The sequence below is a fragment of the Heterodontus francisci genome, chromosome 13 (genome assembly GCF_036365525.1).
Source record: "Heterodontus francisci isolate sHetFra1 chromosome 13, sHetFra1.hap1, whole genome shotgun sequence".
Lineage (NCBI taxonomy): Eukaryota > Metazoa > Chordata > Chondrichthyes > Heterodontiformes > Heterodontidae > Heterodontus > Heterodontus francisci.
This window is the reverse complement of record NC_090383.1, coordinates 90,848,293-90,874,049: the sequence shown is the minus strand read 5'-3', so window position 1 is coordinate 90,874,049 and position 25,757 is coordinate 90,848,293. Positions and strand designations below refer to the sequence as shown.

Here is a 25,757-nt window from a genome sequence, read left to right as displayed (position 1 = left end):
AACAATAGCAATTATCTGCCTGTCACCCAAAAGGCCTTTTGTAATTTACGATAGTTGGTGAACTATTCAGCAGTGGGAGTGGATCAAAGCCTTTGGTGGGAGTGGGAGGGAGGGGGCGTTCCTCATGTCAAGGATTTTACTGAGAAAATAGGAGTGCGTGCAAATCGGGGATCTTGATTTTCACTCATTACATTTTTTTTAAAAATGAGCAGCACAAAGACTTCACTTGATGTCAATGTCTGCATAAATTCAGAGGCTAGATTTTCCTGCAATGGTGAGATTAGTCATATACACTGTAAATTTAGCTAGGAGCTTAAATTTGGTTAGAAGCTAGGAATTGTTGAGAAACAGAGCGATTTAGGGGCCCATGTACAGGAATCGCTAAAAACTAGTGGACAGGAACAAAAAATAATTTGAAAGGCTAATGGAATGTTAGCTTTCATCTCAAGGGATCTGGAATACAAGGGGATGAAAGTTATGCTTCAGTTGGATAGAGCTTTCCTTAGACTGCAGCTGAGCACTGTGTTCATTTCTGGGCACTGCACCTCAGGAAGGGTATATTGGCCTTAGAGGAGATGCAGTGCAGATTCACCAGAATGGTACCGGGCTAAAAGCTAAATAATGACAACAGGTTGCATAGACTAGCCTATTATTCTCTTGAGTATATGAGGGACAATCTATTTGAGGTATTTAAGATGATTAGAGAGTTGATTGGGTAGATAGTGAGAAACTATTTCCTCTGGTGGAGAAGTCCAGAACAAGGGGCATAACTGTAAAATTAGAGCTCGGCCATTCAGGGATGATGTCGGAAATCATTTCACACAAAGGGTAGTTATTGAGACATGGCCAATTGAAAATTAAAAACCAAGATTTTTGTTAAATAAGGCTATTAAGGGATATGGAACAAAGGCAGGTAAATTAAGTTGAAGTATAGATCAATCATCTTCTAATTGAATATTGAACAGGGTGAAGGGGCTGAAAGGAACAGGAGTAAGCCAATGCCGTCATCTAGTGTGATGATCTTGCTGCTGTTAACTTCGTCCATATTATCTTGGATTTTTAATTAGTATATCCTGCAGTGAGAATGGTGGTGAAATGGAAGTAGTGCAGGCACTGGCCAGTAATCTGCCCCAAAGCCCAGACTCATCCCAATGCATAGAGTACGATTTGATTTTATGGTAGCTGTACTAGATGGCTCATTGGAGATTTTGTGGTGCATTTAAAGAATGACTTTAGTGGAGGATCATGCAGAGGGAGGCAAAGAAGGAAGGTGGGCATCGGGAGAAGGTTGAAAATAAGAGCACAACATTTTAATAAGACTAACCTTCAGACACTTCTGGATGAATGCAGCAAAGACAGTTGAGTCCACATGAGGAAACTTGAGAAAAGTATATTGCATGATATGTTGGGGGGGGTGGGGGGTGGTAGTGAAGCTGAGTACCACCTCTCTCATCCGCAGAACTGCATTCCAGTGCTGAACACCATTCAATGGTCTGATGAGGGCAGGCAAGATAAGAGACTGGCTGCTTCCTTTCCATTCTTGGGCAGGCCTTACTGTTAACCCTCTAAAATGATTAGCTCTATGCCAGCCTTCACACAGCATCGTGGGTAAGGGGAAGTGGCAGATAATTTGGTAATTTGCAACATTTGTTGCTATTTCCACTATCTCGTCAGGCATAATGGTTATGTTACTGGATTGGTAATCCAGAGATAAAAACAGAAAATGCTGGAAATACACAGCAGGTCTGGCAGTGTCTGTGGAGAGAGAAACAAAGTTAACGTTTCAGGTGTATGACCTTTCATAAAGCATCATTCATTAGTGATCCAGAGGCCTGAACTACTGATCCAAAGACATGACTTCAAATCCCACCATGGCAGTTGGGGAATTCATGTTGAATTAATTCAATAAATCTGGAATAAAAAGCTAATATCAGTAAAGATGACCATAAAACTACCAGATAGTTGTAAAAACTCATCTGGTTCACTAATGTCCTTTAGGGAAGGAAGTCTGCCATACTTACTTGGCCTGGCCTATATTTGATTATAGAACCACAACAATGTGATTGACTCTTAATGGCCCTCTGAAATGGCCTGACAAACCACTCGGTTGTATCACACCGCAATGAAAAGTCTAAGAATAATAAAGCCGGACGGACCACCTGGCATTGACCAAGGCACCGGACGCAACAAAGACACAGCCAGCACAGTCAACCCGACAAAGTCTTCCTCGTGAGCATCTGGGGACTTTTGCCAAGCAACAGTTTGACAGACTCTCGAAATCCTACCTTTCAGCCAATGTACCAGACTCCTCCATCACCTTCTCTGGGTATGTCCTGTCCCATCGGTGGCTGCACAGTGGTATACAGTCAGGAGGAAGTGGCCCTGGGAGTCCTCAACATTGATTCAGGACCCAATGAAGTCTCATGGCATTAGGTCAAACCTGGGCAAGGAAACTAAAGCTGATTGCCACCTACTACCCTCCCTCAGCTGATGAATCTGTGCTCCTCTTTGTTGAGCACAACTTGCAAAAAGCAGTGAAGTTAGCAAGGGTACAGAATGTACTCTGTGTTGGGACTTCACTGTCCATCAAGAGTGGCTTGGTAGCACCAGTACTGACTGAGCTGCCAGACTGGGCCTGTGGCATGTGGTGAGAGAACCAACTTGAGGGAGAAACCTACTGAGTTCACCCTCACCAAGTTGCAGATGCATCTATCAGTGACACTGTTGGTCAGCGTGCCTACCACACAGTCCCTGTGGAGTCCCATCTTCACACTGAGGACACCCTCCTTTATGTTGTGTGGCACTACCACCATGCCAACTGGGATAGATTGAGAAGAGATCTAGCAGCTTAAAAATGGGTATCCGATTCAATGAGGAGTGTAGGAGAGTATGCCAGGAGTAGCAGTAGCAGCAGCTGTACCTAGAAATGAAATGCCAACCTGGTGAAGCTGCAATGCAGGACTACCTGCGTGCTAAGCAGCAGAAGTTGTAGGCTAGAGATAGAACCAAGTGCTCCCACAACCAGTGAATCAGATCAAAGGTCTGCATTCCTGCCACATCCAGTCATGAATGGTGGTGGAAAATTAAATGCTCCAGGAACGCCCCATTCACAAGCATGGCAGAGGCTAGCATGTGAGTGCAAAAGACAAGGCTGTAGTGCTTGCAACCAGCTTCAGTCAGAAGTGCCGAATGGATGTCTCGGTCTCCTCCTGATGCCAGTCTTCAGCCAATTCGATTCACTCCAGGTGATATCAAGAAATGGCTAAGTGCACTGGGTACAGCAAAGGCTATGGGCCCCGACAACATCCTGACAGCCATGCTTAAGACTTGTGCTCCAGACCTAGCCATGCCTCTAGCCTAGCTGTTCCGTACAGCTGCAACACTGGTATCTACCTGACAATATGGAAATTTGCCCAGGTATGCCCTGTCCACAAAGAAAGGACAAATCCAATCCAGCCAATTATTGCTGCATCAGTCTATTCTCAGTCATAGGCAAAGTGATGGAAGGGGTTGTCGACAGTGCTATCAAGTGGCACTTGAGATCAAGACAGCATTTGAATGAGTGTGGCATCAAGGAGCTCTAGAAAAGTTGAACTCAGTGGGAATCGGGATAAACTCCACTGGCTGGAGTCATAGCTAGCCAGGGGCACAGATAGGCGCTTCTGTGGACGTGAAAGACTGCAGGATGGTATGTTGCCTCCCTGGTGCCAGGGTCAAGGATGATTCTGAAGGGGGAGGGTGAACAGCCAGAGGTTGTGGTACACATCGGTACCAATGACACAGGCAGGAAGAGTGAGGCCTTGCTGGGGCCTTGACAGAAATCTTTGCAGCCTCTTTGGCTACAGGTGAGGTCCCAGAGGACTGGAGAATAGCCAATGTTGTTCCTTTGTTTAAGAAGGGTGGCAAGGATAATCCAGGAAATTATAGGCCGGTGAGCCTTACGTCTGTGGTAGGGAAACTATTAGAGAGGATTATTCGGGACAGGATTTACTCCCATTTGGAAACAAATGAACTTATTAGCGAAAGACAGTATGGTTTTGTGAAGGGGAGGTCTTATCTTACTAATTTGATTGAGTTTTTTGAGGAAGTGACAAAGATGATTGATGAAGGAAGGGCAGTGGATGTTATCTATATGGACTTTAGTAAAGCCTTTGACAAGGTCCCGCATGGCAGACTGGTACAAAAGGTGAAGTCACACGGGATCAGAGGTGAGCTGGCAAGATGGATACAGAACTGGCTCTGTCATAGAAGACAGAGGGTATCAGTGGATGGGTGTTTTTCTGAATGGAGGGATGTGACGAGTGGTGTTCCGCAGGGATCAGTGCTGGGACCTTTGCTGCTTGTAGTATATATAAATGATTTTGAGGAAAATGTAGCTGTTCTGATTAGTAAGTTTGCGGATGACACAAAGGTTGGTGGAGTTGCGGATAGATTAGAGATACAGCACTGAAACAGGCCCTTCGGCCCACCGAGTCTGTGCCGACCATCAACCACCCATTTATACTAATCCTACACTAATCCCATATTCCTACCAAACATCCCCACCTGTCCCTATATTTCCCTCCCACCTACCTATACTAGTGACAATTTATAATGGCCAATTTACCTATCAACCTGCAAGCCTTTTGGCTTGTGGGAGGAAACCGGAGCACCCGGAGAAAACCCACGCAGACACAGGGAGAACTTGCAAACTTCACACAGGCAGTACCCAGAATCGAACCCGGGTCCCTGGAGCTGTGAGGCTGCAGTGCTAACCACTGCGCCACTGTGCCGCCCTTATTTTTGAGGATTGTCAGAGGATACAGCAGGATATAGATCGGTTGGAGACTTGGGCGGAGAAATGGCAGATGGAGTTTAATCCGGACAAAGGTGAGGTAATGCATTTTGGAAGATCTAATGCAGGTGAGAGGTATACAGTAAATGGCAGAACCCTTAGGGGTATTGACAGGCAGAGAGATCTGGCCATACAGGTCCACAGGTCACTGAAAGTGGCAACGCAGGTGGATAAGGTAGTCAAGAAGGCATTCGGCATGCTTGCCTTCCTCGGTCATAGTGTATAAAAATTGGCAGGTCATGTTGCAGCCGTACAGAACCTTAGTTAGGCCACACTTAGAATATTGCGCTGCAATTCTGGTCGCCACACTACCAGAAGGACGTGGAGGCTTTGGAGAGGGTACAGAGGAGGTTTACCAGGATGTTGCCTGGTCTGGAGGGCATTAGCTATGAGGAGAGGTTGGAAAAACTCGGATTGTTTTCACTGGAACGACGGAGGTGGAGGGGCGACATGATAGAGGTTTACAAAGTTATGAGCGGCATGGACAGAGTGGATAGTCAGAAGCTTTTTCCCAGGGTGGAAGAGTCAGTTACTAGGGGACATAGGTTTAAGGTGAGAGGGGCAAAGTTTAGAGGGGATGTGCGAGGCAAGTTCTTTACACAGAGGGTGGTGAGTGCCTGGAACTTGCTGCGAGGGGAGGTGGTGGAAGCAGATACGATAGCGACGTTTAAGAGACATCTTGACAAATACATGAATAGGAAGGGAATAGAGGGATATGGGCCCCGGAAGTGCAGAAGGTGTTAGTTTAGGCAGGCATCAAGATCGGCGCAGGCTTGGAGGGCAGAATGGCCTGTTCCTGTGCTGTACTGTTCTTTGTTCTTGTTCTTTGTTCTAGCACAAAGGAAGATGGTTGTGATTTTCTGAGGCTGATCATCTCAGCCCCAGGACATTGCTGCAGGAGTTCCTCGAGGCAGTGCCCTAGGCCCACCCATCTTCAGTGCTTGAGCAATGACCTTCCCTTTATCATAAAATCAGAAGTGTAGATGTTTGCTGTTGATCGCACAGTGTTCAGTTCCATTTGTCATTTCTTAGATAATGCTGCACGCAGGCATGGACTTCTTCAAGACCTGGACAGCATTCAGGCTTGAACTGACAACTAACCTGTGCCCAATGAGCATGAAATGCAGAGGACCTGAACATTGGAGAGCTGGCCCCCTACAAGGAGCAGAGCATTGAGCTGCTTGCAAGACACTCTGTTCCAGCTCTGAGCGATGTTAAGATCGGTGGGACAATGCAGGCAGCATGTTGATGGCTACAGTGTTGTACAACTGCTGTAGCATCTCCGTGGAGCAGCAGACTGCAAGAAGTCTTTTCATCCTTCAGTTTCTGATTTGAGAGAATCAGCAGGATTTTATTATTAAAATATATATATATTTTTGTTTGTCCCTGTATACTCACAACTCCTTCCCAATAAAAGGAAATTCTAAGTGAATGGAATGGCCCTGCAGCAATAGTTACCTTCTGATCGACTGTGATGAAGCCCCATTTATTTCTGGGTGATGATGCTCCATCTGGTGGCACATTTACGAATTAATATGAAAATACTCAAAACTTAAAATTGATGCCATAAATTCCAGCGCCCATCCATTTGTGTCTACCTTATTGCTTCAGGAATATGCTGCTTTATGCGAAAAGCATCTATTCTTTGGCGTATGTGATCCATTCATCAACATAACATTTTGCTCACTTTTCAGGTTGCCATTTAAAAGTTAAAATAATACCTAGCTTAGTTTAATTCTGTACTTGAACCACTTGGTGGTGCTGTAACACAGTTAAGTGCCAGGTATTTTTTGTGGTCCCTCATAATGCACAAGCCGAATTTGTGAACAATTTTCTAGTTGTACTCATTACAGTTGTGGAAAACAAGCTAATTGAATTATCTACATTCCAGTGTAATAAATCCACCAACTAATGACCTATTTACTTGGCGGATGTTTAGGGAAGGACTCGAGTTGGATAATTTCGACAACATTGCCTAATTTCTGCAACTCAATTTATTTTTTAACAAAATCATCTTGATAGAATTGATTACTGAAAATAAGGGGACAAATGTGTTTGTGTTTAAAGATACATATTTTGGATGACATTCTGTTTGAGCGCAAATGTCTTAGGAGAAAATAATTAGATGACCAGGAGCAGGGCGGCGCAGTGGTTAGCACCATAGCCTCACAGCTCCAGCGACCCGGGTTCAGTTCTGGGTATTGCCTATGCTGAGTTTGCAAGTTCTCCCTGTGACCGCGTGGGTTTCCGCCGGGTGCTCAGGTTTCCTCCCACAGCCAAAGACTTGCAGGTTGATAGGTAAATTGGCCATTGTAAATTGCCCCTAGTGTAGGGAGGTGGTAGGAGAATGGTGGGGATGTGGTAGGGAATATGGGATTAACGTAGGATTAGTATAAAATGGGTGGTTGTTGGTCAACACAGACTCAGTGGGCCGAAGGGCCTGTTTCAGTGCTGTATCTCTCTATGTCTATGTCTCTATATCTATGACATAAGGTTATCGCGGTTGGACAGATTTCTGAAATTGTCAAATGATTATGAACCTGTTTTGTGGCAAAAGCATTGCTTTGTATAATTTCTCTGTTAACTTTGTTTCTATGTACAGTGGTAAGTGTGTTGTCTGGGGGCCGTGCAGTGGTGCTATGTGTTGGGTGCCTTCATGTTTTGTGTCCAGTGTGGCCTGATATGACTTTGGGCTCACAGGATGCCTGATGTTATGTTCCTGAACATCCTGTTGAGGAGATGCATGAAGGAGGGAGATAAAAAATTGAGACCGAGTTACTCTCAGTACCTTGTGATGGGAGACTCGAGCAGTATTGGCTGAGCCCTGTTTCTTTTTCTGGGTTGGGAGTGTGCACGATATTGAGCATCCAAGTAATAATAAAGCCAAAATACATTGAAGATGGGGATTTATAATTGACGATCACACATGTTGCTCAATGTTATTTTCAAAAAAAGAAACAGATGCCTTAAATGTCTCATAGGGCTGTTAGAAAATAAATGGAGGATGTCAGCCCTGCACGTTGTTATATTGGCAAGTTAAGTAATGTTTAATTTTATATTCCTATCTTTGTTTACCAATGCAGATCAGGCAGGCCAGTCCTGCCAGGTTACTGCCCAGATGGTTCTTGTATGTTGCTGGCGAAGTATGAAGGAAATCTCCTTGCTTTTAGGATTACTGTGTCAAAATTTGCCTCTTCAGTCAACAGCTGACTCAAAGGATGGACTACTGATGCTCCACCAGGTATCATTCAAATCCCTTTTTAAATAAGACATTGTTTCATGTAACTTTTGTGTACAGAAATCTTTGAAGGTGACAGGGCGAGTTGAGAAGGCTGTTAAGAAAGCGCATAGAATTTTTGGTTTTATAAATAAATGCATAAAAATACAAAAGCAAGGAAGTTATGCTAAATCTTTATAAATTACTGGTTAGTCTCAGCTGGAGTATTAAGCCCAATTCTGGGCACCACACTTTAGGAAGGATGTCAAGGCCTTAGAGAGGGTGCAAAGGAAATTTACTGGAATGATACCAGGGATGAGGGAGTTAAGTTAAGTGGAGAGACTAGAGAAGCTACGTAAGTGGAAGTTACTAATATTTGTCTGTTATGTAAAACCAACCTATTTGCATCAAGTTATATAAATGTATTAATTAAGAAAATAATTGCTATGCTTCCATTGGCATAAGCCAAAGCACCTGCCATGTAACTATATCCATGGAAGCAGGGCTCAAGGGCATCAAATGCAATGCAAAATTCCAACAACGGTAAGAGGTGCAACAAGATAATTGAACTAAAATGTTGGAGGTTTCCAATCTGAAACTGAAATGGCATGGAGAACTGACAAGGAAGCGTGTAGGTGGTACCAGACTGCTGTAAAGGTTATCGTCAAATTTTGGAGAGATATCTTGTAATGCAAATATACATAAACTGCACTAAATAATACACTATTTGAATCAGAATAAATATTAAAAAATGTATACCTTTACAATGTTTGAAATTAGGTTATTTGTTTACTATTATAAAAATGTGAAAAAGCGCAAAATAAAGGCTGCTGTTTAGAGAATGTGATGAATTCTGTGCTACTAAATTCTAAAATCACCTTTAATTTACTGATGCCCGGTAGTGAAATTTTGCTAGAAACTCTCATTTGAAGGATCCTCTATAGGGCTACATTCTGTATGTGTTGGCCCATCTGCCATTGAAAAAAACTTGCTCTTGATGCCACACTCCTGGCATACTGGGCTTTAAAGGAACTCCGAGAATTCTGAACAGCTATAACCTAGAGCTGTGACGAAGAGGCCTGCTCTGTTTCAATAACAACAACATTTTGTATTTATTTAGCACTTTTATTGTAACAAAACATCCCAAGGCACTTCACAGGAGCGTTATAAAGTAAAATCCGATACCGAGCCACATAAGGCAATATTGGGGCAGATGGCCAAAAGCTTCGTCAATGAGGTAGGTTTTAAGGAACATCTTAAACGAGGAAAGAGAGGTAGAGAAATTTAGGAAGGGAATTCCAAACGGGCGGCACAGTGGCGCAGTGGTTAGCACCGCAGCCTCACAGCTCCAGCGACCCAGGTTCAATTCTGGGTACTGTCTGTGTGGAGTTTGCAAGTTCTCCCTGTGTCTGCGTGGGTTTCCTCTGGGTGCTCCGGTTTCCTCCCACATGCCAAAGACTTGCAGGTTGATAGGTAAATTGGCCATTAGCAACTGCCCCTAGTATAGGTAGGTGGTAGGGAAATATAGGGACAGGTGGGGATGTGGTAGGAATATGGAATTAGTGTGGGATTAGTATAAATGGGTGGTTGATGGTCGGCACAGACTCGGTGGGCCGAAGGGCCTGTTTCAGTGCTGTATCTCTAAACTAAACTAAACTAAACTTAGAGCCTCAGCAATTTAAGTCACTAATTACCACTAATGCTACAGCAATTAAAATCAGGGATGCACAAGCAGCCAAAATTAGAGGAGCACAGATATCTTGAAAGGTTGTGGGGCTGGAGGAGATTACAGAGATCGGGAGGGGCAAAGCCATGGATGGATTTGAAAACGAGGAGGAGAATTTTTAAATCGAGGTGTTGCTTAACTAGGAACCAACGTAGGCCACCGAGCACATTGGGTGCTGGGTGAATGGAGCTTGGTGCTAGAAAGGACATGCGCGGAGTTTTGGATCACCTCAAGTGTACGGAGGGTAGAATGTGGGAGGGCAGCCAGGAGTGCGTTAGAATAGTCAAGTCTAGAGGTAGCAAAGGCATGGATGAGGGTTTCAGCAGCAGATGAGCAGAGGCAGAGTCGGACAATATTACATAGGTGGAAATGAGCAGTCTTAGTGATGGCATGGATGTGTGGTCAGGAGCTCATCTCTGGGTCATATATAACACCAAGGTTCTGAGCAGTCTGGTTCAGCCTCAGACTGTTGCCAGGGAGAGGGATGGAGTCAGTAACTGGGGAGCAGAGTTTGTAGTGGGGACCAAAGACAATGACTTTGGTTCTCCCAATGTTTAATTGGAGGAATTTCTGTTCATCACTATATGTCTGACAATTTAGCGTTAATTTAGCGACAGTGGAGGAGTTGAGAAAGGTGATGGTGAGGTAGAACTGTGTGTCATCAGCATATATGAAAACTGACTGTGCATTTTCAGATGATGTCACCAAGGGCAGCATATAGATGAGAAATAGGAGCGGCCGAAGGATAGATCCTTGGGGGCACGAGCGATAATGTTGCGGGAGCAGGAAGAGAAGCCAGGTGATGATTAGACTCTGGCTATGATTAGACAGATAAAAATTGAAGCAGGCAAGAGCAGTCCCATCTAGATGAGTGACAGTGAAGAGGCATTGGAGGAGGATGTTGTGATCAACCGTGTTAAAGGCTGCAGACTGGTCAAGAAGGATGAAATGGGATAGTTTACTTTTGTCACACTCAAATAGGATGTCATTTATGACTTTGATATGGGTTGTTTTAGTACTGTGGTGGGCGTTGGAAATATGATTGGAGGGATTCAAACATGGAGTTCTGGGAAAAATGGGCATGGATTTGGGAGTTGACAGCACGTTCAAGGACTCTGAAGAGGAAAGTCATGTTGGAGACAGAGCGGTAGTTTGCAGGGAGGGAGGAGTCAAAAGATTTTATTTTTGAGGAGAGGCATGATGAAGGCAGATTAAAGGAGACAGTACCTGAAGACTATGATCAATACCAGCTAATGTGTTATAAACATGTTAACTGTGTTGCAAATCTGCCTTGCCAACCTTTATTATAATAACATTGTGTAACGAGTTTATCTAGTTGTTACCAGACTGCAGAATTGCATGGCGTAATGCAGTAGGTCAATGGTCTCCTCTAGCAGGATCTGTACGATTGGTGAGATGTTGAGCCTTCATCTACCCACTGTGGCTGCTAAGTTCTCTGGTTTCTTGTGGTAGATTCTCCACTTTGCTTGGTGCATTCGAGAACTGGTGATCTGGAGAATCCTTTCACAGATGGAATTCTCATGCTGATAGCATGGTGTATGGACTACATGTTTTCTGGGGATATGGTGTGCTCTGCCTTGCCACACATACATACGATCACTTTTTTAAAAAGTTTTGGATATGACTGAGGATGTGAGAAAATCATTGGTGTTATAAAAATAATTTTAATTGAGTTTTGACTGTGCAAACTACACATGCAGACCAATCCTGGAGACTCAACTGATAAATTAATGTACTTCAGTAGCAGCGAACAAGTATGGACATTATGTATGATTTGTAATACTGCACCAAATATCATTGGCAGGCCTACTGCATAGGATGTTATGAACATTTTTGTGAGATTCTCATTGATTGGCTGTAAAAAGAGTTGTAAATGCCTGAATTGGAAGACTCCGAACCAGTTTGATTTGCTGCCAAAATACAGTGTTTGCAGTTGATATGTTATTCTGCTAATGCAAACAATCCATTTTTACTAAACTTGGATGCCTGTTTTACTTCTCCTTTACCATTTTTCATCCTTTTTGCTGCATCCATTGTAATAGATTATGCTTATTTGCGTGGGTCTGGTGGTTGATTACAACTTTTGCACTAATTCAATTTGAATAATTTTAAGTGATATTTAATTGTATGTGTTAACCTGCTACCATAATCATTTAAGTTGCAGAGGATCCGCACAAACAGCTGAGAGGTTAATATACTCAGCCAAAGGTGTCTGCAATTTATGATTTGAAAATGAGCCAAATGTTTCACTGTAATTTGGGCCCTTTTAGCTTTTTGGCAATCAAAGTATGTCAGCAACTTGGGCGACTGTCACTGTCCAAGAACCCGTGGCCTTCGTTGTACCCGTATGATTATAAATTGCTGAGACTTGCATGATTGTACATGCTGAAAAGATAATTTCTGTTAATGCTCATTTGAACATTCAAAACCATCAAAATCCTGCATGAAGTGTATTTCTCTGAATATTGTATTGAATTATGGAATTTGTCCACCCAGCTGTTTTAATTGAAGAACCTAGGATTAGTACAAGTTTTAAAGGATATCTGTTTTATACGTATGCATCTTGGAGAATACTTTATTTTTTACTAAGTGTTGAACTGGGCGACCAGTGCTGTCCATGAGCTATCACTTCTACTTTTGTTCATTGGTGAACTGACTTAATTTGTAGATTATCATTTTTGAGGTTTTTTAAAATTTAGTTAAGGATTGCCATACATAGGTTAGTTGAAATATTTAAGCTCTCTTTCTAATAATTACTAAGGCCAGTGAATAAAGCATTTTTGCAGTCTTTCAATACCTTGGACTCACTACAAAAGTGACTTGGCCTCCATTTTTATAGTGTAACTGAAAGTTCAATATTTAAAAGGAATGTGAGATTTCATGAGGATCGACTGTGCAGAGCTATGCAATCTTCAGTTATACAAAGTTCAGAAAGTTATTTCAAGGGAATTTTTTTTCATTCTAAGTGTGTAGTCCCTTGATTTCGTAACTTGTTGTGAAACCATTTGGCTAACCCTCAGTCAGCTATTTATGGTCCTTTTGCTAATGTCCTTGCGACACTGCTTCCAACTGTCATTAACCTTCATAACACTGCCTCAGTAGCCCTTGCTGTAAACTTCCTTTTTTAAACTGAAAATATTGATAATCGTATTTTAGCTGAAATAAATAATGTAAATGGATACAGAACTATAATTACTTACAAAATTCAGTTTTGAGCATTAGTAACCAAATTGCATTAGGTTCAGGCAGTGAAGAAATAAACAAATCATTTGCTTGAAGGAATAAACAAATCATTTGCCCCTTTTTAATGATGAATTGAAAAAAGAAGGGAAAGTTCTGATCAGGTTCATAGCTCTTGATATAACCAGAACTTCCAAGGTGAGTACAGCTTCTGGAAATCGTTTTTAGCTTTCCATCAATATTCTCCTCATCTCTTTTGAAGGTTTCTGGCTAGGTTTCAGCTTTATGGGTACCTAACCTAGCTTGCAAGCCTCCCAGGTTTGTGCCCTGATCGATCATGTAGGCATCTTGGCTAGCCCCATTCTATCCTCACCTGCGTGTCCAAATGTCAATTTACAGCAGGTAGCCATTGTTAACTCGAACTTTAATCTTGACTGATTTCCCACCCCATCCCCCTCCCCCTCCCTGCCCCCCCCACCCCCCCATCCACTAATCTAAGGACCCACGTGTATTGTATTTTCAGCCTGACAGAGATCAGCCAATTCAGCGCAAACTCAGATTGAATCTGGGACCTTCCTAGTTACTTTTAGGGCTGCCTTAGTTACAAACTATGATGATTCTGATTTGAAAGCAGATTGTAAGATATTAAGCCATTTTATATATTTTTTTTACATGGTATTGGTGTGTCTGAAAGTTCAATTTTCCACACTTAGATTGCAAATTGTGACAGATAATTGAAAAAAAGGTGCTTATGTGGGATAATTAAATTATGTGGCAATTTCCGTAATGTTCTTAAATTATTGAAAGAAAAGACGTAAATAACTTTAGTTCATGAAGCTGAGAAACCAAGCAGTTAAAAGCCAATTATTGAAGTGCTTAGAGTGCAGGCATCAAAATTGCCTTTCCCTTTTGTGGATGTTTGTCTGGCATTCTAAATGTTCTTGTCAAACTTTAATTCTTGCTATTAGCAGAAAGTGAATTAATGTACTGTGTAAACTGTTAAGGCAGGAGAATTTCCACACCATTCAGTGATTTTTGTTTTTAGTAAGCACTCTTTGATTAAATTGTGTTAGCAGGCATAAGATCTCATATGAAGAGTGTTTCAGAAGTAAACTAGATAATGCCCAGCAACAAATCACTTGATCACTTGAAGTGCAACAACTGCACTTGAGAAGCCCATTGTCTAACCCAAACCACTGTTTATACTGTGGTCATTTGTGGGTTTTTCTGTAAGATTATTACAATGTAAAGCTTTGTAACTGGGCTTTGATGTAAGTTGAGTGGTTTCTTAAAACATATAATATTTCAGTGCACAGGTGGGTGATGGCATGGCTGGTTTCCACTATTCACCTCCCAACTGACCACAGACAGTGTTTTTGCATTACTCAGTTTCAAGGCCTGTGCTTTACTTGCCAAATAAACAGTGGCAGGTTTTCTTCTAGGTTCAAAACAGAAGATTAACTATTGATTAAACAATATTCATTCCCTGAAATGTTTGCATCATCACTCATGCACACATGCACTCTTAAGAGAAGATAGATAGAAGGTAAAGGGTAAGAGTTCAAGGTGTAAAAATCTGTCATTTCAAGGAAGACCTTTAGGATCCTCTTGGCAGGTGAACTTTACAGTTGCAGGCCTGATTGCTGGTTATCTTGTAATTGTTGGACTGTTGCAGCCTTCTGGCAGTCCACTTCGGGTTGAAGATGGTGCTGATGGCTTAGTTCAAGAGTAGTTTTTACAAAGTCACTCTCTTGTCTCTGCTGTAGCTGACTTCCAACTTGTCTCAGCAGGGATCAGTGCTGTTCGCTGGAACTGACTCTCTCTCCCTCTGTCTCTATCGCCCAGCCTTGCAAGAATTCAAGATGGCTTTAGATGTTTTCTGTGTCTGAGGAGAGACCAGCCTGATCTTGATGATTAAAGTTCTGTACTGGCAAGGACTCCCCGGCCCCCCTTTGTTCTTCAAAACGATTACCTTTTAAGGTAAACTTACAAGCGTGCGTTAGTTCTGCCCATATGACTTTAGGTTTCAGTTCTTGCTGGATTGCACAATGGCCTTTTCATGGCTGCATTTTTAGGATATGAGGGCTGTTCACATCCCTTTGTAGAGAAGTTTAGTTGGAAAAGAAAGATCTGGGGTTAGTTGGCGGACAAAAGTCTGGGAAAGGTCTTTATATTGGTTTGTTTGAGTATAGCTCACATCCATTTGTGATTATCTTATTTCCATGCGGATGGAGTTGATTGGTTTTTAGTCTTAATAGACAATGGATGTGGATTACAATGCAGGAGGTGGTATGAGTCATGACGTCTTCCATTTTGTTGACAGCCATTGTCCCAATTTTAAAAATTTGTTCCAGGTTTCATAACTTTTCAGTTTCTTACAGTATGTTCATCGCTACACTTCTCGTGAGCATGGTCCCTGTTTTTTTACTTGCAATTGCCTTTTGCCTTTTCAAATTTGCTTAACGCAAGAACACAAGAAATAGGAGCAGGAGTAGACCCTATGGCCCATCTGCCATTCAATAGGCTTCGACTCCACTTTCTCGCCTGCTCACCATATCCCTTTCCTGAGATATTCCTGATTTCCTGAGAGGCCAAAAATCTGTCTATCCCAGCCTTAAATGTATTCGACAATGGAGCATCCACAACCCTCTGGGGTGGAGAATTCCAAAGATTCACAACCCTTTGAGTGTAGTAATTTCTCCTCATCTCAGTCCTAAATGATCAGCCCCTTATCTTGAGACTGTGTCCCCGTGTTTTAGATTCCTTGACCAGCAGAAACAATGTCTCTGTCTACGCTATCCAGCCCCTTCAAAATCGTGTATGCTTCAATGAGATCGCCTCTCATTCTTCTAAATTCCAGAGAGTATATGCCCACTTTACTCAGCCTCTCATCATATGACAACCCCTTCATACCAGGGACCAATCCAGTGAAACTTCACTGCACTGCCTCCAATGCAAGTATATCCTTTCTTAAATGTGGAGACCAAAACTACACACCGTATTCCAGGTGTGGTCTCACCTTTCTAAAGCCCTGTATAATTTTAGTAAGACTTCTTTATTCCAGTACTCCAATCCCCTTGCAATAAAGGTCAACATGCCATTTGCCTACCTAATAGCCTGCTGCACCTGCATGTTAACTTTGTGCGTTCTTTGTATGAGTACCCCCAAATCTTTGAACATCAACACTTACCAGTTTCACACCTTTGAAAAAATATTCTGCTTTTCCATTCTTACGACCAAAGTGCATAACTTCACACGTCCCTACATTATACTCCATCTGCCATCATGTTGACCACTCACTTAACCTGTCTGTATCTCTTTACAGCTTCTCTGTGTCCTCCTCACAGCTTACCTTTCCACCTACCTTTGTATCATCAGCAAACTTAGATACATTACTTTCTGTCTCTTCATCTAAGTCATTAATATAGATTGTACATAGCTGAGGCCCCAGCAGTGGTCCTTGTGGCACTCCACTATTCACTGCCTGCCAACTTGCAAACGCCCTGTTTATGTCCACTGTTTGCTTCCTGTTCGTTAACCAATCCTCTATCTACACTAATACATTACACCCAACTCCACGAGTCCTTATCTTACCTATTTTTGTGTGGCACCTTATTAAATGCCTTTTGGAAATCCAGGTACACTACATCTGCTGGTTCCCCTTGATCTACCCTACTAGTTACATCCTCAAAAACTCTAATAAATTTGTCAAACAGGATTTCCCTTTAGTAAAGCCATGTTGACTTGTTCTAATCTTGTGCATTGTTAAGACTTCCTTAATAATAGATTCCAGCATTTTCCCAGTGACTGATATTGGGCTAACTGGCCTGTAGTTTACTGTTTACTCTCCCTCCTTGAAATGCAGTGCAACATTTGCTAACTTTCAGTCTGTTGGACCATTCCCGAATCTAAGGAATTTTGGAAAATCATAGCCAGCACATCCATCATCTCTGCAGCTATCTCTTTTAGAGCCCGAAGGTGTAGGCTATCATATCCCGGGGATTTGTCACATTTCAGTCCCTTAAGTTTCTCCAACACTTTTTCTTTGCTGATATTAATTTCCTCACTCCTTTTAGCCCTGAGGTTACTGTCTATATTTGGTATGTAACTTATGTCTTCTATTGTGAAGACAAGACACAAAATATTTGTTCAGTGCCTCTGCCATTTCCTCATTCCCCATGATAATTTCTCCTGCCTCTGCTTCTAAGGGACCAACGTTTACTTTAGCTACTCTCTTTTTATATACCTATAAAAGCTCTTAGAATCTGTTTTCATATTACTGGCTAGTTTACTCTCATCCTATTTTTTTCCTTTTTTAATCAACTTTTTGGTAGCCCTTTGCTGGTTTCCAAAACACTCCCAATCCTCAGACTTGCTACTCTTTTGCAAATTGTAAGCCTTTTTTAATCTAATACTATCCTTAACTTCCTGAGTGAGTCCCGGAGGGGTCTTTCTTGCTGAGTTTCTGTTTTTCAATGGAATGTATTTTTGTTGAACATTTTGAATTGTTTCTTTAAAGGTTAAAAATCCAGGGACAAGGCATCGAGAGGAAGAAGAGGTGTTCTTTCTTGAACAGTTTCTCCTTGGGAAACTAATGTTTACAAAATAATACTATATTAAACAATATTTTAACAGATAAAAATAAGTGCTTCATCGATAGTGGTCATTATATTTCTTATTACTGGAAAGCTACTTTTAAAATTTCACTTTCCAGCAATATATGGACTGAAATTTGGAGGTCTGAGAACAGCTGCTGTTCTTGGGTGATTGAAGTTTCTACATTTTTAAAAAAAAAAGAAAAGACCACATCATAACTTGACTACTGATGATGCAAGTTTTGTGTAGCTTTCTCAAAATCCATTTCTTTGGTCGAACTTTTAGTATCCTTCCTAATCTCTCCTTATTTTCCTTATGTCTATCTGTGAAGCACCTTAGAATTCTTATTATGTTAAAGATGTCATATAAATAAATTGCTATTGTTGTAACTATTTTCAGTGAAAGTTTTGAATCAAAGTATTTTACTCAGTTCGTGCTTTGAAGTCCATAAAACTAGGGATAACATTGCTGTCTCTCCCCTCTTAATTTCTTTCACTGTCATGCAAAGTATGTAGATGTGCTCATATTCTTGAATTGTGGGTGAGATTTAAAATTTTGTGGAAATTGTTGCCAATCAATACGTAGCCATTAACATGAACCCATTTCTGCTAATATCGCTGATTTTAGAATGAAACGTTTATTTAAAAACAATCCGGGTTTGAGAAACTAGATATTGTATTTGTGATGCCTTTTCTGATTATGTGACCCATCTTTTTCAGGTTTAATATTTCCTTTTCCAGATAATGTCTCATGTCATGCACAAAGACCTCAGATACTACAGTTTGTAGTTATTATGTATTTGAAACCACATGGATTTATTTATTTTTATTTTATTTACTTATTTAGAGATACAGCACTGAAACAGGCCCTTCGGCCCACCGGGTCTGTGCCGACCAACAACCACCCATTTATACTAACCCTACAGTAATCCCATATTCCCTACCACCTACCTACACTAGGGGCAATTTACAATGTCCAATTTACCGATCACCTGCAAGTCTTTGGCTGTGGGAGGAAACCGGAGCACCCGGCGAAAACCCACGCGGTCACAGGGAGAACATGCAAACTCCGCGCAGGCAGTACCCAGAATCGAACCCAGGTCGCTGGAGCTGTGAGGCTGCAGTGCTAACCACTGCGCCACTGTGCCTCCCAAGGTCATAAGATGAGAATGAGAATCTGTATTGTACAATGTTACTACTTTTTTGTTTCCATATTTAGTGACCCATGATGGAAATGTACATTGTGACATTGTGAAAGTAAATGTTGTGGTTTGTGAATAAATCCACTTTTAACAGTTAAGTCTATATATGCATATTTGAGGGGTTCAGTAATGCAAGCATTGCAAAACACATTTTCTTTGGCCTCCTTATCTCGAGAGACATTGGGTAAGCACCTGGAGGTGGTCAGTGGTGTGTGGAGCAGCGCCTGGAGTGGCTATAAAGGCCAATTCTAGAGTGACAGGCTCTTCCACAGGTGCTGCAGAAAAATTTGTTTGTCGGGGCTATTACACAGTTGGCTCTCCCCTTGCACTTCTGTCTTTTTTCCTGCCAACTGCGAAGTCTCTTCGACTCGCCACACTTTAGCCCCGCCTTTATGGCTGCCCGCCAGCTCTGGCGAACGCTGGCAACTGACTCCCACGACTTGTGATCAATGTCACAGGACTTCATGTCGCGTTTGCAGACGTCTTTAAAGCGGAGACATGGTCGGCCGGTGGGTCTGATACCAGTGGCGAGCTCGTTATACAATGTGCCTTTGGGGATCCTGCCATCTTCCATGTGGCTCACATGGCCAAGCCATCTCAAGCACCGCTGACTCAGTAGTGTGTATAAGCTGGGGATGTTGGCCGCCTCGAGGACTTCTGTGTTGGAGATGCGGTCCTGCCACCTGATGCCAAGTATTCTCCGGAGGCAGCGAAGATGGAATGAATTGAGACGTCGCTCTTGGCTGACATACGTTGTCCAAGCCTCGCTGCCATAGAGCAAGGTACTGAGGACAGAGGCTTGATACACTCGGACTTTTGTGTTCCGTGTCAGTGCGCCATTTTCGCACACTCTCTTGGCCAGTCTGGACATAGCAGTGGAAGTCTTTCCCATGCGCTTGTTGATTTCTGCATCTAGAGACAGGTTACTGGTGATAGTTGAGCCTAGGTAGGTGAACTCTTGAACCACTTCCAGAGCGTGGTCGCCAATATTGATGGATGGAGCATTTCTGACGTCCTGTCCTATGATCGTTTTCTTGAGTCTGATGGTTAGGCCAAATTCGTTGCAGGCAGCCGCAAACCTGTCGATGAGACTCTGCAGACACTCTTCAGTGTGAGATGTTAAAGCAGCATCGTCAGCAAAGAGGAGTTCCCTGATGAGGACTTTCCGTACTTTGGACTTCGCTCTTAGACGGGCAAGGTTGAACAACCTGCCCCCTGATCTTGTGTGGAGGAAAATTCCTTCTTCTGAAGACTTGAACGCACGTGAGAGCAGCAGGGAGAAAAAAATCCCAAAAAGTGCTCGTGTCGCTTTAAACAGGCTCCAGAAGCTGGCTGAGCACGTCTACCCTGAGGCACAGTGTGGCTTTCGTGCAGAGAGATCGACCATTGACATGCTGTTCTCCCTTCGTCAGATACAGGAGAAATGCCGCGAACAACAGATCCCCCTCTACATTGCTTTCATTGATCTCACCAAAGCCTTTGACCTCGTCAGCAGACGTGGTCTCTTCAGACTACTAGAAAAGATTGGATGTCCACCAAAGCTACAAAGTATCATCACCTCATTCCATGACAATATGAAAGGCACCTCATCAGACCCCTTTCCTATCCTGAGTGCTGTGAAACAGGGCTGTGTTCTCGCACCCACACTTTTTGGGAAAACACATTTCATAGAGTCTTATTGCCGTAATTTAACATTTAGCAGCAGTATTAGGGTTTTGGTTTCTACCTTGAGCAAATTTTTGAGTTTTTTTTTAAACAAAGTGTCAGTTCACAACTTTTGTCCTTTTATTTAATAAATAAATTGAAAGGCTCCTTGTAAGAACTTTATAAGGTCAAATGACAATGTCTTTTTGTGCTGTAGACCAATATACCAGTGGCGCGGTACCTGGAAACTGACACGGAACACAAAAGTCCGAGTGTATCAGGCCTGTGTCCTCAGTACCTTGCTCTATGGCAGCGAGGCCTGGACAACGTATGTCAGCCAAGAGCGACGTCTCAATTCATTCCATCTTCGCTGCCTCCGGAGAATACTTGGCATCAGGTGGCAGGACCGTATCTCCAACACAGAAGTCCTTGAGGCGGCCAACATCCCCAGCTTGTACACACTACTGAGTCAGCGGCGCTTGAGATGGCTTGGCCATGTGAGCCGCATGGAAGATGGCAGGATCCCCAAAGACACATTGTACAGCGAGCTCGCCACTGGTATCAGACCCACCGGCCGTCCATGTCTCCGCTATAAAGACGTCTGCAAACGCGACATGAAATCCTGTGACATTGATCACAAGTCGTGGGAGTCAGTTGCCAGCGTTCGCCAGAGCTGGCGGGCAGCCATAAAGGCGGGGCTAAAATGTGGCGAGTCGAAGAGACTTAGTAGTTGGCAGGAAAAAAGACAGAGGCACAAGGGGAGAGCCAACTGTGCAACAGCCCCGACAAACAAATTTCTCTGCAGCGCCTGTGGAAAAGCCTGTCACTCTAGAATTGGCCTTTATAGCCACTCCAGGCGCTGCTTCACAAACCACTGACCACCTCCAGGCGCGTATCCATTGTCTCTCGAGATAAGGCGGCCCAAAAGAAAGAAAGACCAATATAGATAGGTTGAGTGAGTGGGCAAAAATCTGGCAAATGGAGTATAATGTGGGAAAATGTGAAGTTTTTCACTTTGGCAGGAAGAATCAAAAAGCAGAGTATTACTTAAATGGAGAACGACTGCAGAATTCTGAGGTGCAGAGGGATCTAGGTGTTCTAGTGCATCAGTCACAAAATGTTCGTATGCAGGTACAAGCAAGTCATAAAGAAGGCTAATGGAATGCTATACTTTATTACGAGAGGAATTTAAATTTAAAGTAAGGATGTTATGCTTCAGTTATATAGGCCATTGGTGAGACCACATCTCGAATACTGTGTGCAGTTTTGGTCTCATTTAAGGAAGGATGTAAATGCGTTGGAGGAGGTTCAGAGAGATTGATACCTGGAATGAGTGGGTTGTTTTATGAGGACAGGTTGGACAGACTGGGCTTGTTTTCACTGGAGTTTAGAAGAGTGAGGGGAGACTTGATTGAAGTTTATAAGATCCTGAACGGTCTTGACAAGGTGAATGTTTCCTCTTGTGGGTGAGTCCAGAACTAGGGGCCATTGTTTTAAAATTAAGGGTCGCCCTTTTAGGACAGAGATGAGGAAAAATCTTTTTCCCTGAGGTTTGTTCGACTTTGGAATTCTGCCTCAGAAGGTGGTGGAGGCGGGGTCATAGAGTCATAGAGAGATACAGCACTGAAACAGGCCCTTCAGCCCACCGAGTCTGTGCCGACCAACAACCACCCAGTTATACTTATCCTACATTAATCCCATATTCCCTACCACCTACCTACACTAGGGGCAATTTATAATGGCCAAATTACCTATCAACCTGCAAGTCTTTGGCTGTGGGAGGAAACCGGAGCACCCGGTGGAAACCTACGCGGGCACAGTGAGAACTTGCAAACTCCACACAGACAGTACCCAGAATTGAACCCGGGTCGCTGGAGCTGTGAGGCTGCGGTGCTAACCACTGCGCCACTGTGCCGCCGGTCATTGAATATTTTTAAGGTGGAGGTAGATAGATGCTTGTTGGGCAAGGGAATCAAAGGTTATCGGGGTAGATGGGAGTGTGGAAGTCGAGATACAAACAGATCAGCCATGATCATTGAATGGCGGAGCAGGCTTGAGGGACCGAATGGCCTATTTATGCTCCTAATTCGTATGTTCGTATACACAGCCTAAACTACTCCTACATCTCTTTAGCCACCCAAGAGGAAGAAGTTTGAATTTTATTTATTTTGGGTAGGTTCAACTACAAAGCACAGGGACTGAATACTTTTGTCCCACTTCACCAGAATGGGGTTTATCAGAATAAAATGGCCATACTTTGCATTATTAAATTTTATCACAATTTTAATTTGTGAACTTTTCTCTCTCATTACATAGGTTGGAGAAATTGGAGAATACTTTAAATGCCAGCTGCTACAATCTAGGCATAGAGGTGCATTTGAGTTGGCATATGTTGGATTTGTAAAGCTTACCAAAATGCTTACCAGGTAAGTGGCAGCTAAGCTGTGTTTTTTTTAAATTCAGTGTTCTTCTTTATATGATCATTGCAGTCAATGGCAGTTTGATTATTGAGTGTTGGCTGATTGAACCTTTTGAATAATGGAATACTTCACAAACTGTCTTTATATTACAAATTTGGGTCTTGGGAGAGTGAGCTTACTGAACCTCTCTTTCACATTAATATTTGTAAATGTGCAGGCGCAGACAGTAACATTTTGGCCAGTTTGCACATGCAAGCCCTGATTTTAATCTTTGCCAGTTTGGCAGGAGCGGTGTGGGTAGGGGTTAAAATGGCACTGAACGCTACCTGCTTCCTCCCTGAAATGTTGCTGCTCACACCACCCCTCCACCCCCAATCACTATCACTCAGTCATTTAACTCCTGAGCTTTTTGGAGTGTTGCAGCTTCCTGCAGCAGACAAGCTGGAACCTCTAATATGCAAATATCAGAGCCCAACCATGTCATTCAGGCCCCTATGTTATTAACTGGGGATTAAGGCTGTACTGAACAATGTTGAAGCCTCCAGGGAAAGCTGGAGCAAACAGGATCCAGGGCCTGAAGACGCCCAAGTAAGAGATTGTTTCCATGTTTTAAGCATTTCCTTCTGGGCCGGTTCTTCTTGACCCCAGAAGGAAACCTTGGACCTCCTCTGACCAGGCTTCGTTTACTCCACCATCAATCTCCCTCCCCCACCCCCACAATTCCCATTGAATGTCATCCCAAGCTATTTACCTTATTGATGGAGATCATTCCCTCTGATCCGTGGTGCTGATCTGCTGCTGCCCAAAATTCTGCTCCCATTTGCCACATTATCCTTGCTGGTTTAACAGAGGGGTCAGGTTGGTGAGATTTAAATGAGGCCAGGGAGTTAAAATTGCCCACATCTTTCACTGGTGCCATCTTAAGTATATTTCCCTTCCTGTCCTGGGCTCTGCACACCACACTTCCCCACCAGGTTAAAATCGGGGCTGCAGAGTAGAAACCTTGTGATTTTGCATCATGATGTCAGTAAAAGAGGGAGTAGCATCGTGCAAATTTCATTTAAATGGAAAAAAAGCTGGAATCAAGTTGACTTTTATATTACTGCTTATCAGTTCATGTTTTCAATTGATTTTAATAAACCTGCATACATCACTACCTTTTTTGAGGAATATTCATAGTAAATTATTTTGTCAATAATTTCTTTCCACCCACTTGGATTGGTTCCTTCTTTCACCCTAGTCATGCACCATTCTCTACCTAAGTATCCAGATTGATATTCAAATGCCTCCTTAAACTGGTAGGTGCAAATCAATGGATCTTGCCAGCAGTTGTCACTCAACCCTCAAACAGTTCTTTCATGTCTGGAATATAATCTTGAAATTTATTTGGTGTAGCTAAATTGTTTTCTCTCTTTCTGTTGTTTAATGTCCGATGTGCACTGCATTATCTAATTTCTCTTCTCTTTCTTTGGCAAGATGCTTGACCTCCACCCTGTTCCTTTTCCCAATGATCCAGCCAAAATCAGGAACTTTTGGTGTAGGAAATTGAGTGTGCAGCTCATTAATAATGCCTCTTAATGAACCTGCTGTGTGAATTTGAACACCTTGGAATGTAATTTTAAATTTTTTAGATTGGTATTGTTCGCCTTCAGAATTATCTAATAGCTGTTGTGCCACTGATTTTGTGATGGGACTTGGAACTGATAAAAGCACAAGGTAACAGTGGAGTGCTTTTATCAGCTGTCTGCCCCATTCAGTATTGTGTTCTTTAGTGCACTTTAATCACAGTAATAAGTGTGAGAAGACTGTCAATGGTCGATCCTTCTTGGCTGTACGCAATACTTTTTTTTAATGAATCTGCTTTCTTGTAAATTCCATTTTCCATTCTCTTTCTTACGTACCCCACAACCCCCACTCATGTATTACTCAAGTCAGTACTCATACATTTTCATTGAATTTTTATCAAAACATTTTTTCCTTTTTAATATCTCAGCTGTTCTGCCTCTGCATGACATTTTACAGCTGTATATCAAAGGATTGAAACTTTTTCACGGTAGGATAGGGGTCCTGACAATGAACTGTTTTGGTTGAGCATTTCATCCTCTGGTCAGACCAAAAACTAGCATAGAAGATGGCTGAGACTTGACTTTGGGCTCATCATTTTTTTCAGGGGAGAAACTACTATGCTGCAATTAGTTTTGGATAAAAATGTTTTGTATGCTCCAACATTGTTTAGTAGAGATTCACAGCCACAGTGTCATTTTATACAGGATACCCCTGCGCAGAACCTTTTTTTCTAGTTCCTGTCTATGAGAAAGAACTTTACAGTTCTTCATTGGTCTGAATAAAGACATTTGATAGTCAAACAACCACACTTGTGGGCTTTCATCCATGTTCTTCTCGAATTTTTAATAATTACCTTGGACTTTGGTACAGTTGAAAGAATTCAGATTTGGCTGCATGATCAAAAGTTTATGCCATTCATTGGGATTTGGTTACTCTTTTTAAATACATGGTTCAAAAGACCTGCCAAGAGTATATGCATGAAGAATCTTTCTAGTACTAAAGGCTGTGATACCTAGATTCAGTCTGCTTTCTACTGTTTAATGACAAAGTATAATGGTCACTACCCACATTGAGAAGCGATTTCAGTCTATGTTGTGATGGCTGCAACTGTCAATGGAAAAATGGAATTGTCATCCACTGTCCTCCTAAAACTGTCGTCCTCATTTCCAAAAGACTGCCTCATCTGGGAGGAAAGTCACATTCTGCTCGTCACAACCACTAAAGATCAATCAGGGAATATAAAATTTCCTCACTTAAGATTTGTAATACGACCAGGTGCCAGGTAGTAAGAACAGTCTGCAGCATTTGAATAACTGTTGTCATGAACTTGTAATTATTTTTTTCCTCTGTAA

General features: G+C 42.5%; 1 protein-coding gene across 8 annotated transcripts in view; it reads left to right on the top strand.

Moving 5' to 3' along the window:
• The window catches only part of thada (THADA armadillo repeat containing), a 432,101-nt gene that overhangs the window by 58,438 nt on the left and 347,906 nt on the right, over positions 1–25,757 (top strand). For all 8 annotated transcript variants that reach the window (XM_068045168.1, XM_068045169.1, XM_068045167.1 and 5 more), the window contains 2 exons: positions 7,918–8,075; positions 22,736–22,845. In XM_068045168.1, the coding sequence (XP_067901269.1) occupies positions 7,918–8,075; positions 22,736–22,845 (268 nt within the window). The remainder of the gene's footprint in view (positions 1–7,917; positions 8,076–22,735; positions 22,846–25,757) is intronic.